Source organism: Nothobranchius furzeri, chromosome 14 (genome assembly GCF_043380555.1).
Source record: "Nothobranchius furzeri strain GRZ-AD chromosome 14, NfurGRZ-RIMD1, whole genome shotgun sequence".
In the NCBI taxonomy this organism is placed as follows: Eukaryota; Metazoa; Chordata; class Actinopteri; order Cyprinodontiformes; family Nothobranchiidae; genus Nothobranchius; species Nothobranchius furzeri.
In genome coordinates, this window is record NC_091754.1 from 39,204,050 (window position 1) to 39,217,723 (window position 13,674).

Below are 13,674 nucleotides of genomic sequence, written 5' to 3' on the forward strand. Positions count from 1 at the left end.
AGTGACTGCGTCCAGGGTGACATGTGTCTGCTGTGATCTGATCTGCACACCTCAATGTCCTGGAGGTGTACAGGTCCTGTTTAAAAGGGAGTTTGCAGCCAATCACCGTCTCAGCAGAGCATGCAACACTCTGCAGTTGTCCCTGATGGTGGCTCCAGCGTACCACACGGTGATTGAAGAGGCGAGGATGGACTCGATGACTGCGGTGTAGAACTGCCTAATCGAATGTACTGATTCTGAGGTTGAATTTCTTCAGCTGCCTCAGGACGTTCATCATCTGCTGGGCCTTTTTATAATGGGAGGTGATGGTGGGCTCCCACTTGAGGTCCTGGGTGATGGTGGTGCCCAGGAAGCGACATGAGTCCACCATCGTGATGGAAGTGTCAGACAGGGTTATGGGGGAGGGGGCTGTGTGCTTCCTAAAGTCCACAAAAGCCTCCACTGTTGTTGCACGTGAACACAGCATGCAGGCAACAAGGGGGAGGAGGTGGGGCAGTTGTGTAGCAGTTGTTTATGGAGTGACGGTGGCACAGGAGTTGAGATAGACACCTTGTCTACATTTAAGACTGGGCTTAAAACATTTTTATTTGATAGGGCCTATGGTTAAAATCTGATGTTAGCCTAGATCTGGACAAGTGGGGGAGTAGAGGGAGGTGGAGTGTACAGTCAGTAAAAACGGCTCTCCCTTGCCCTGCCTCCAACATGCCTCCATCTAAAAAGGCTAGGTTATCCAGAGTTATTTCTGTAGTTATGCTGCTATAGGCTTAGACTGCTGGAGGATACACTGACCACTTTTCACACTTGACTACTTTCTTCTACAATCTGCCCTTTAACTGTATTATTTCCTGCAATTTCAGCTGTTAACTTTATTTTTTCTCTAAGTGTTTTTCTCCCCAGAAGAAGCTACAATGATGTTCTGCTGAGCTGTGGTGGCCTCATGGAGGGGGCCATCGGCTAGCACACTGCTGCTAACCACTTAAACATTCTCCCTCTCCTGATAATAACTTTTTGCTTTCCTTGACATTGAATGTGCTACTACTAGTTTACCCGTTTAATTATAGATTCACTAGGATAAATTGTATGTCCTCAAGACAAGCCTGTAATCTAACTAACCGATTAGATTCATCAGGGTTAATGGATAAATATAACTGAGTATCGTCAGCATAACAGTGAAAGTTTATCCCATGATGTCTAATGATTTTACCAATTGGGAGCATATATATAGTAAAAAGAATTGATCCAAGCACTGAACCCTGTGGTACTCCACAAGTAACCCTGGAGTATGAAGATTAGTCATGTACATTTACAAAATGAAATCTGTCAGACAGGTAGGATTTAAACCAGCCTAGCGCTGTTCCTTTGATCCCTACAACATGTTCAAGTCTTTCTAAAAGAACATTGTGATCAACCGTGTCAAAGGCAGCACTGAGATCTAACAAGACTAGAACAGATAACTCTGTTGCTAACCATTTAAACATTCTCCCTCTCCTGATAATAACATTATCTCTCACCAAATAGAATATTTACTAAGAAATTACATGACTCTGGTCCTGATTTGGCGCTATATAAATAAACTTGAATTTAATTGAATTGAAAAGTGCTCGCTCATAAATGGAGGCCTGAGCCCAAATCAGTCTGTCGTTGTCATTGTGTCCTTGGGCAAGACACTTAACCTACCTTGCCTGGTGGTGGTCGGAGGGACCGGTGGTGCCTGTGTTCGGCAGACTCACCTCTGTCAGTGCGCCCCAGGGCAGCTGGGGCTACATCATAGCTCAGCCCCACCAGAGTGTGAATGGGTGAATGACTGATTGTGTTGTAAAGTGCCTTGGAGGGTTCCAGGACTCTAGAAGGTGCTATATTAAATACAGGCCATTTACCGATCAGGTGCTCCACAAAAGACTCCTGTCTGTGGGGTCCAAATAATAAAGTTTGTGAAACAATCTGTGGATTACTGGGGGACTGTACCAAAATGTCATTCCACACACCATATTTGGAGAGGAAATGGGACTGACATTCACCAAGAACACCATACCAACAGTTAAGTTAGGGGGTGAAAGCATCATTAAGGTACTGGAAGTCATCATATTATTGAAGGCAGGACAAATGGAGAAATGTACCGGAACATTCAGGATAAAAATACACTGCCATCTACCAGAAAGCTGAAAATGAAGAGGGTGGACATTTCTGCAAGACAATGATCCCAAACACAAAGCCAAGGAACCAGGGAATTAGTTTCAAAGAAAGAAAATCAAATTGCTTGAATGACCCAGTCAATCACCTGACCTAAATCCCATACAAAATCTAAGGAGAGAACTGAAGATCAAAGCTCATAAAAGAGGCCCAAGGAACCTTCAAGATTTAAAGAGTGTTTGTGTGGAAGAATGGGCCAGAATCACTTCTGAGCAATGCAGACGACTGGTGTCTCCATACAAGAGGCGTCTAGAAGCTGTAATCCCCAACAAAGGCTTTCCTACAAACTAGGGTGTGTTCAGTACTTATCCCCTGTGTCATTTCACTTTTTCTATTACGACTCCACTTGTATGCTTCAATGTTCTGATAGTCAGCTTTGAAATACCTGTCAAATCCTGATTCTCCGCGCTGTATGTTACACTGAGTGCCATGCACCAATACTAAATATGGATGGTAAAACTGCTAAACAATGCTTTCCTAATTCCATGTAAATAATAACACCAACCAGGTTCCTGTCGGGTCGGGTCAAAATTAAGAGGACACACTTCAGAGGGTCTAAAAGGGCCATGAGTGGCCCCAGACCCACAGATTGCAGATTCAGCAGCAAACACGAGTAATCAGGAAAACTTACTGAAAGAGTAAGTCACTCCCTACCAGAGTTTTACTCCACCCACATTCCTGTTTGAAAAAATGCTTCACAAGCAGGTGACACCTGGCAGACCAGGGGGGCGGGTCTTCGGCAATGACTGACACCAACTGCTGACACATGGAGGAACCGGCTAGCATCACAAGGTTCCTCTAGTGCAGAGGTTCAACCTGAAGAGGGTGTCACGTTGATAGTTCAGTTTGAAATAAGATATATTAAAATCCCGAAATAATGACTACAAATGTCAACAGCACTATTAGACACTCATTTATACAGTTTATCAGCAAAAAAAGTTCATTTGGGGTGACTTGATCTTTAATCTGCTGAGACCTGGATGGATGACCAGTCTAAAAAGGACCTGCTAGCTAAGAGGAAAAGCATGCAATCACTCCTCCCTCCATGGATGTGTGCATCAAACCACAGAGTAGTAAATGTGGTGGTTGACTATTCCACTCTCTGCTGCACAAAGTAAAGTCCCATAGTCATCGTCACACACGGGTGAAATTACATCTCTGCATTTGACCCATGTTCATGGGGAGTGGTGAGCTGCAGCTGTGGCTGCACTCGGGAGCAACTTGTTGGTTGATGAATCGGACCTGGAATACTGGGGAAATCTAGAAGCACAGAAGTACATCAGAAACAGATGTGTGAAACATACGCTGCTGATAGGAGTCAGAATGACGGAGCGATGAGTCAGGTTTCCTGCAGAGATCATTAAACCAGGGCCTCTCCTGGACCGGAAACCAACTGGGCCATGCAGCAGGGTTATAAAATAAATGACGACAAGGAAGATATGTGCTTACAACATGGCCGAGCTCACTAGCATTAGTAACACTAACTGTGTGTGTGTGTGTGTGTGTGTGCGTGCGTGCGTGTGTGCGCGCGCGTATGTGTGTGTGTTAGGGGTACACAATGTTATTTAAACAGAAAAATGTACGTTTTGTACTATAGGTGTAAAAAGGTGTGATGAAGGAGTGAACATCATGAGATCAACTGTGTCACTGCTTCAGGACAAAGAGTCTATATAGCCTCCCACAAAGACCTGCTGGACTAAAACATAATATTATTATCCAACGTCAAGCTCAACAAAGAGTCCTATCAGGTCTTTTTGGCCTGTAGGAGTCCAGAGGCAGCTGATGGGTACCGGCGGGCCAAGCGGAATGTGGCCCGGGTGGCAAGTTCGCACAACCAGTCTACATGTGTTTTGTGGATTTGGAGAAGGCGTTTGACCGCGTCCCTCGGGGGGCCTTGTAGGGGGTACTCCGGGAGTATGGGGTACCAGGCCCTCTGATATGGGCTGTTAGGTCCCTGGATGACCGGTGTCAGAGCTTGGCCCGCATTGCCGGCAGTAAGTCGGGCTCGTTCCCAGTGAGAGTTGGACTCGGCCAAGGCTGCCCTTTGTCACCGACTCTGTTCATAACCTTTATGGACAGGATTTCTAGGTGCAGCCAAGGTGTGGAGGGCATCCGTTTTGGTGGCCTGAGGATCAGGTCTCTGCTTTTTGCAGATGATGTGGTCCTGTTGGCTTCATCAGAACGTGATTTTCAGCTTTCCCTAGAGCGGTTCACAGCCGAGTGTGAAGCAGCTGGGATGAGAATCAGCTCCTCTAAATCTGAGACCATGGTCTTGATTCAGAAAAGGGTAAGGGTAAATCTTAGCTATTATTCTGGAAATGCCACAATGATTTCATATTTTCCTACATAAATGCCCCCACTATGAACATGGCCTTTGTGCTCACCGATCTGGTAGTGATCGATCTTCATGGTGGAGTTGGTCAAGGAGCCAAAGATGGTGATGATAGAAACCTTCCTTATGGCCATCTCACACACTGATTCCAGATACTCATCCTTCTGCTGGACGTACATGGTGTTGTCCTCAGTGAGGGATGTAATTAGCTGGAAGGACAAAGGTATGGAGGATAGATGAAACACGTCACCAAAATGCTGCGAAAAAGCTTCTATAGAAACCTGTAGATTTGCAGTGACACAGCTGTGAGGTGTGACACAATAGTGAGGTGTGAGACAATAGTGAGGTGTGACACAATAGTGAGCTGTGAGACAATAGTGAGGTGTGAGACAACAGTGAGGTGTAACACAAGAGTGAGGTGTGAGACAATAGTGAGGTGTAACACAACAGTGAGGTGTGAGACAACAGTGAGGTGTGACACAATAGTGAGGTGTCAGACAACAGTGAGGTGTGAGACAACAGTGAGATGTGAGACAACAGTGAGGTGTGAGACAACAGTGAGGTGTAACACAAGAGTGAGGTGTGAGACAGCAGTGAGGTGTGACACAATAGTGAGGTGTGAGACAGCAGTGAGATGTGAGACAAGAGTGAGGAGTGAGACAAAAGTGAGGTGTGAGACAATAAGGTGTAACACAATAGTGAGGTGTGAGACAAGAGTGAGGTGTGAGATAATAAGGTGTAACACAATAGTGAGGTGTGAGACAATAGTGAGGTGTCAGACAACAGTGAGGTGTGAGACAATAGTGAGGTGTAACACAATAGTGAGGTGTGAGACAACAGTGAGGGGTAAGACAACAGTGAGGTGTGAGACAACAGTGAGGTGTAACACAAGAGTGAGGTGTGAGACAACAGTGAGGTGTGACACAACAGTGAGGTGTGACACAATAGTGAGGTGTGAGACAATAGTGAGGTGTGAGACAACAGTGAGGTGTGAGACAATAGTGAGATGTGAGACAACAGTGAGGTGTAACACAAGAGTGAGGTGTGAGACAACAGTGAGGTGTGAGGCAATAGTGAGGTGTAACACAAGAATGAGGTGTGAGACAACATTGAGGTGCAACACAATAGTGAGGTGTGAGACACTAGTGAGGTATATCACAAGAGTGAGGTGTGAGACAACAGTGAGGTGTGACAAATAGTGAGGTGTGAGACAATAGTGAGGTGTGAGACAACAGTGAGATTTGAGACAGCAGTTAGGTGTAAGACAATAGTGAAGTGTAACACAAAAGTGAGGTGTGAGACAATAGTGAGGTGTGAGACACTAGTGAGGTGTGAGTCAATAGTGAGGTGTAACACAATAGTGAGGTGTGAGTCAATAGTGAGGTGTAACACAATAGTGAGGTGTGAGACAGCAGAGAGGTGTGAGACAATAGTGAGGTGTAACACAATAGTGAGGTGTGAGTCAATAGTGAGGTGTAACACAATAGTGAGGTGTGAGACAATAGTGAGGTGTAACACAATAGTGAGGTGTGACACAATAGTGAGCTGTGAGACAACAGTGAGGTGTAACACAACAGTGAGGTGTGAGACAACAGTGAGGTGTGACAGAAGAAGTAAGGTGTGAGACAACAGTGAGGTGTGAGACCACAGTGAGATGTGAGAAAACAGTGAGGTGTGAGACAACAGTGAGGTGTAACACAATAGTGAGGTGTGAGACACTAGTGAGGTGTAACACAAGAGTGAGGTTTGAGACAATAGTGAGGTGTGAGACAACAGTGAGATATAACACAAGAGTGAGGTGTGAGACAACAGTGAGATGTAACACAAGAGTGAGGTGTGAGACAACAGTGAGGTGTGAGACAACAGTGATATGTGAGACAACAGTGAGGTGTAACACAAGAGTGAGGTGTGAGACAACAGTGAGGTGTGAGACAACAGTGAGATGTGAGACACCAGTGAGGTGTGAGACAATAGTGATGTGTAACACAAGAGTGAGGTGTGAGACAACAGTGAGGTGTGACACAATAGTGAGGTGTGAGACAATAGTGAGGTGTAAAACAATAGTGAGGTTTGAGACAATAGTGAGGTATGAGACAACAGTGAGATGTAACACAAGAGTGAGGTGTGAGATTACAGTGAGGTGTGAGACAACAGTGAGATGTGAGACAACAGTGAGGTGTAACACAAGACTGAGGTGTGAGACAACAGTGAGGTGTGAGACAATAGTGAGGTGTGAGACAACCGTGAGGTGTAACACAAGAGTGAGCTATGAGACAACAGTGAGGTGTGAGACAACAGTGAGGTGTAACACAAGAGTGAGGTGTGAGACAATAGTGAGGTGTAAACACAATAGTGAGGTGTGAGACAACAGTGAGGTGTAACACAAGAGTGAGGTGTGAGACAATAGTGAGGTGTGAGACAACCATGAGGTGTAAACACAATAGTGAGGTGTGAGACAACAGCGAGGTGTAACACAAGAGTGAGGTGTGAGACAACAGTGAGGTGTGAGACAATAGTGAGGTGTGAGACAATAGTGAGGTGTAACACAAGAGTGAGGTGTGAGACAACCGTGAGGTGTAAACACAATAGTGAGGTGTGAGACAACAGTGAGGTGTAACACAAGAGTGAGGTGTGAGACAACCGTGATGTGTAAACACAATAGTGAGGTCTGAGACAACAGTGAGGTGTGAGACAACAGTGAGGTGTAACACAAGAGTGAGGTGTGAGACAACAGTGAGGTGTGAGACAATAGTGAGGTGTGGGACAACAGTGAGGTGTGAGACAACAGTGAGGTTTGAGACAATGGTGAGTTATGAGACAACAGTGAGGAGTGAGAAAATGGGTTAGGGTTTGCAAAGTTTGTACTGGGAACGCTCCATTGGAACCTCCACAGCTGCTAGCAGAATTCTGGCTAGCCAATCACAGCTCTCTATAGGGGTTTCAAATATTTAGAGCTCTATCTGCTCTATGGACCAATAGTGCTTTATCAGCTTTGTGGACCAATCAGAGCCCTCTATCCCTCTGGTGGGCGAGAAAATGCAACAGAATAAAACCAGAGGGCGACAGCTCATTTGAAACGGGTTTTACATCAATGTTGGACTATTTGGACTTGGGCTTTATTAGAATCAGGAGCAGAGAGATGCATTTAAGTTATTTACTTAGAAAAAAGGATTTTTCCTTCTTCAACAGTGGACTGCCTTGTTTACCAGCATCCATTGTGGGTAGTACGTCACGTTGTTCGTTGTCTAGTAGCATGTGGAGACTGTTTGAAAGACAACAGTAGAACCCGCCCCACGACCGAGAGTCGCCAATGGAGCATTGCCAGACTAAATAATACATTTACTTAGTCTGGCTTGCCAGACTAACATAGTGGCATCATTTGATGAATTTCTCGATATGTTAACACCCCCAAAAAACCAAATAATTTTCAGAGCTAATACAATAGGCCTTGGCAGCGTCTATGCTCGGGCCTAAATAAAGTTGCAAGTTGGTCCTCACAGCTCAGTGCCTCTTCTGCCTAGCGTCGCGACCCAGGGCGAACAAGCTTTGCCGCGCCATAGACACATCAACTCTTGTCAACAGTCACCTTATCCTTATCTCACCCCAACTCAGCATGTCCACTGAGCCTAGCAAATGGTCTGGAGACTTTGGGAAGACCCAAAGACCTCAGGTCCTGAGTTTGGGCCCAAGTTGAGTGTTCAGAACTGGATCTACAAGTCAAGACCACAATACGGAACTTCTGGAGAACTCTTGAAGCTCCCCAGACCCCAGGTCCTGGTTTTGGCCAAGGTTGGGTGTTAAGGGGTGGATCTGCAGGTCAATATCACAATCCAGGGCTTCTGGATACCTCTAGAGCACCACCAGACCCAAGGGGGCAGAGCGATAGTGATGTAGCCTCTGGAAATGGTCTTTGGGTATCACGCTCCGAGAGCGCCCAGATCTACTGATGACTAACTACCGCCTGTTCACACTAAAGGGTTGTGTTAAAATTGACCCCACATCGGCGTGTACTCAAGAAATGATGACGGGTAGACAGATTACCCTGCCACTTCACCTGCTGTACCAGTCAGTTTAGTCCACTGCCACTCCAGCTTACAATAGCGAGCAGTATTTGCAGGACCTGAAGAACCATCTGCCTGCAGCATTTTCTTTTGCACAGACCAATCTGGAGAAATCAACTGAGGGCAGGAAGGCTTATTATGATCTGAAGGCCTCACATTCTGAACTCAACGTGGGTGATGAGGCCTGGTTCTACATCTTTGCTCCTACTTCCGGTCGCACAAAAGTCTCCTCTGGTAAACTGGCTTAGAAACTTTTGCCAAAGTGGTCAGGTCCATACCTGATAACTGAAAAACTCTCTCCAGTCATGTATCATCAGATCAAGATCACCAAAGGTAACAAAGATCCAATCTATAAGTGGATCCACAGGAACCAAATCAAACCACACAAGGGTTCCACTAACTTGGATGATATTACAACCCATGACTCTGATAACCCAACTGGAATCGATCCAAAAGGGGGGTGAAAGTTCAGTCCGCTCACACTCGGTGTCAAGTTCTGTTTGTGTTTGTGTATGTGCATGGTTGTACTTCCTGTCTACATGACGTGCAGACTTGGGTGACTTGAGACAGTCGTGCTGTGGGTTCCTGAAGTTCTGTAATGGTTAAGTCATTAACAGTAAAAGGCGTATTCCACTAACTGTTATGTTTAATCAAAATTCCATTTTCTTTTATTTTTCAATTCCCAGTGATTTGGATAATTTTTGCTATTTTTATACATTTTATGACTGATTTAAGTTCACTTTATTCTTCAGTTTAATTTACGAATCTCTAATTCCTTATGGGGTATATTCACATATAGGTTGATTGCTAACATCACTGATTTACATTCCAGTGTTCTTCATTCGCAGATATATATATATATATATTTTTTTTTTTGTATATTTTTTGCATTATTTTGCTTACAGCTGATTACTTTTTGAGATAACTTTTATGATCTCCTTTGTTTTAATTTTGCCAAGTTATGGGCTACAGATCATTTTTGATGACATTTTTGCCCAAAAGCTTTCACTGTCCCTTACATATATTATAGGTTTTTATTATTTAGTTCTTTTTGCAACACTTTTCCAGTACACGTAGTTTACTGCATCTATTTCTTTCACCAGGACTCTGTTTACATAGTATACTTCACATAGGTATGTACACAGGTACATGCAGTGCCAGGTTTCTTTTTATTTGTTATTTTACATCAGACACCATCTGTGTGTCTACATGTGTGTGTGTGCTCTCTTCTCTGCTGGGTTTCACCAGTGCTCCTCGCTTCCTGGGACGACCTCTGCTTCATCTCCTGGTTCAGCTGCCTGCTGCTTGTGGTTCCGGTTCGTCTGGTTCTGGACGTCCTTTGGTTCCCGCTATGGTTCCTGGATTTCTACGGTTCGCTTGGGATCTGGTCTGTTTCCTGCTCGTCTGCTTCCTGCCTAAGGATTACGCTAAGTGGAATTATTACTGCCTGTTCGGAATTATTACTTCCTACTTGGAATACCGTTGATTATTCTCCAGTGTGGGGGTTTGCTTTCCCCACCTGATGCTTCTGCCTGGGAACTAACCTTTCCTTCCTCTACGACGTCCTTAAGGCCTCTGGAATTATTCAACGACTTGTGGTTTCTGCCAGGACCCTGTGTCCTTGAAAAGGGGGGTTATGTAGCCTTAGGAAATGGTCTGTTTTTTCATCTACAGGTCACCTCTTCAGTATCGGGTCACATGGAGACATAAGTCTTAAGTGGGGCTTTAATCTGCAAGAAAGATACTGGGCTTGCCCAAGGCCTCTCGCAAGCTCCCTGTTATCCAAGACTGCTTTGCTTCACAGAACAGAACGGATGAACTTTCATAATTAAACCATATAACAAACAAGATGAGTAAATAATCATATGGTTGAATGATCAATAATGGTTGAAGAATAATAACAATGTTTTGATTAATCTGTGCTTAAATTACTGTGGTTGAAATGAATATTTCAATTTCACCTTTATTGTCATTGCAAATTATACAACAAGATGTACAGCGCTCCGTAGCTGATAACAAAGAAATAAATACAAAGAACGCTTAAAAAGGAAATGATATACATTCCTGTTATTCTTCACTCATACACACTCAAAAATTGATCAAAAATTGCACAACCAGTCCCACTCTAAAATCATGTAATGATCATTAAGGTCTCACTTCATGGGACCTATATATTGACCTACAACAGATTTGTTAGATTTCCAAAATGTGACCACCCCACCACCCCACCACCACCCGCCCCAACATTAAACACGTTCATACGCCCTTGCTGGAAGTCAACTAGATTATAAAGTCACAGGCTGCACTTTAACCCTTTAAGACCGGCAGGAGTGCCGGTGCTCCCATTTGCATATCTGTGTTCAAACGCTTGTAGAACTGAAACTGTATAGGCAGGGGTGGACTGGGACCAAAATTCGGCCCTGGCATTTTTACGAATTGTCGGCCCTCCCCATTGGGAGAGCAGTGGGGGTGGGGGGTGTTGCCGCCCGCGGACTCGTCTCTAGGCTGAATTTGAGATCTAATATGGACTGGGACTGTTAAATTACCGCTGCGACCGGGAGCCCTGGCCTTCCAGATCAGCTCATTCTCCACGGGCAGAGATCAGCGGGACATTAGCTACATGCTAACGCGGTAAAACAACTCCGACGTCATCACTCTACCACGTTTGTCTTGCTAAAAATGCCTGGAAAAACTGTTAGCTTCCTCCCAGTTTCTCTTTAAGCTGAATTTAACATCAGTTTATCATCATGAAACAAAAGAATAAAATGGAACAAGAACTTCTTTCTTCTATTTCTCTCTCCTTTTAACTTCTCCGTGTCCCTAAATAAAAGAGACAGACGATCACGCTGCAGCCGCCGTCACTGACCCCGCCTCCTCCCCAAGACCGGCTCTCCCGACATCACAGCACTCGGTCTGACTGAGCACTTCCAGGAGAAACAATAATGACGTTATGAAAATAATTATGTGTGCTTGGAGGAGCGTCCTCTCTCACTCTCTCTCTCTCCCTCTCTCGCTTGAGCACGCAACATGACAACCCGCTCAATTAACATAATTCACGGCCCAAATCCAACAGAACCGGTCGGGATGATTCGGTTCCGGCTTGGTCTCAGGTTACAACTCCAGCGCTCAGCCCTGCAGAAACACATTAAGGCGGAACCACTTGGTAAATGTGGAGGACGCTCACTCTGACAGGTTTGGATGCTGCGCTGGTGCCGCCGTTAATAAAACAAAACTGCATTCCACTATAATCGATTATGGCGTACTCTTCCACGATGCAAAATCGTTTATGTCCACATCCCGATGCATCGATGATTTGATTATTTTCCTCAGCTCTAGTTGCCATGGAAGCGCGCCCATAGGCAGACCTGATCATTTCCTGGTGTGCTTAATCAGCTCTACTGAGGGAGAAGCCAACTGACTGAAGAGAGAGGGAGGGGAGAGGATGTTAACCTGTATTTGTTTAAGTGTACTTGTTGTTTTTGTTCTTTTGAGTGAAGTTAGGGTGTAAACATGTAAATAGATTGTTTGAATTTCAAGGATTTCTAGCTGACTGCTGTCCTTGCCCACGTTGGTTCTTAGGTAGCTTTAAAAGTCAGCCTGGTTTGTCTCTAGATGGTTGGTTGTTTGTGAAGGGGAATCCATGCTCCACTGTCATGGAATGTTTGCAACCAAAACGATAAAAAAGTCAGAGCTCTGCTAAATCCTGGACTCTCTCTTTTCTTCTGGTGACAACAGCTGGTAGCATCCTGAGTCAATGACAAGGCAAAAGTTCTGTCTGAACCCAAAACCTTACAGTTGTTATTATTAGTGAGACAAAAGGAAAACTATTAGCTACAAATATCCAACATTAATATGTCAGACTCCTGCTGATTATTATTTGTTTTGTTTTTGTTACAGTTTACATAAATGAGTGTATCTCAGAAACTAATTCATGGAAGCACTTCAAATAAATGTGTTGTTGTTTGAAAGGATTGTGTGCAGCTTTTTTCATCGACAATCCTGAGGGATAACGGTGTGGCATCTCAGTATAATGAAAAATATGTAAAAACAAAACATGATTTTCTATTTCTGTATGGATAATTGCATTTTTAGAACATTTTACATTTATATAATTAAAATTTAGAATGTAAGGGTTGTATTGATGTACAGCAGGTTGAAATTATCCAAAAAATGGCACCACAACATGTTAAAATGTAAATATATGTTCTGGCGAACTTGTTCTATGGCAGGACTTATAACATCACCAACATCTGTGTTTTATGTGAAACCGTTATGACGGCCTTCTTGGTCACTTTCGCAAAAGAGACTCGATCTCAAAGGATTTCACTGCTTAGATAAGGGTTAAATAAAAATAAATAAAAACCATCTTTCTCCCTGGGCTGCCACCTTACCATGGGGGAGGGGTTTGAGTGTCCCAATGATCCAAGGAGCTAAGTTGTCTGAGGTTTTATGCCTCTGGTAGGGTCACCCATGGCAAACAGGTCCTAGGTGAGGGACCAGACAAAGAGCAGCCCGAAGACCTCTTATGATGAATTATATAAATGGACACAGTGTTCCCTTGCCTGGACGCGGGTCACCAGGTCCCCCCTCTTGAGCCAGGCCTGGAGGTGGGGCACGTCGGCTAGCACCTGGTGGCTGGGCTTTCACCCATGGAGCCCGGCCGGGCACAGCCCAAGGATGAAATGTGGGTCACCCTTCCCATGGGCTCACCATTTGTGGAAGGGGCCAAAGGGGTCAGGTGCAGTGTGTGACGGGTGGTAGTCAAAGGTGCGGACCTTGGTGGCCTGATCCTCAGCTACAGAAGCTGGCTCTTGATACGTAGAATGTCACCTCCCTGGTGGGGAAGGAGCCTAACCCCCAAATTCCACTACCTCCGCTCCGCTCCGACACGAAAGCCGGAGCAAAATCGGTCCCGTTGTAGTCAGTCAGAGCAATTCCACTACTGCGGCCGTGCTCCGGTAGTGCAGCGCAGCGCGCCGCCCTCTGTTCCGGCAAAAATAGAATTGATCCTATTTTTGCCGGACGCCGGAGCACCTCCGCAGTAAATGGACAGAAATCACAACCGCCCAACAGGAAAAGGAGCAAGCACAA

At 44.9% G+C, this 13,674-nt stretch overlaps 1 protein-coding gene across 1 annotated transcript in view; it reads right to left on the reverse strand.

Annotated features, from left to right (window-relative positions):
- ccdc80 (coiled-coil domain containing 80) overlaps positions 1-13,674 on the reverse strand; it is a 48,966-nt gene that overhangs the window by 24,930 nt on the left and 10,362 nt on the right. The window contains exon 5 of the mRNA XM_015965687.3: positions 4,575-4,731. Within this exon, the coding sequence (XP_015821173.1) occupies positions 4,575-4,731 (157 nt within the window). The remainder of the gene's footprint in view (positions 1-4,574; positions 4,732-13,674) is intronic.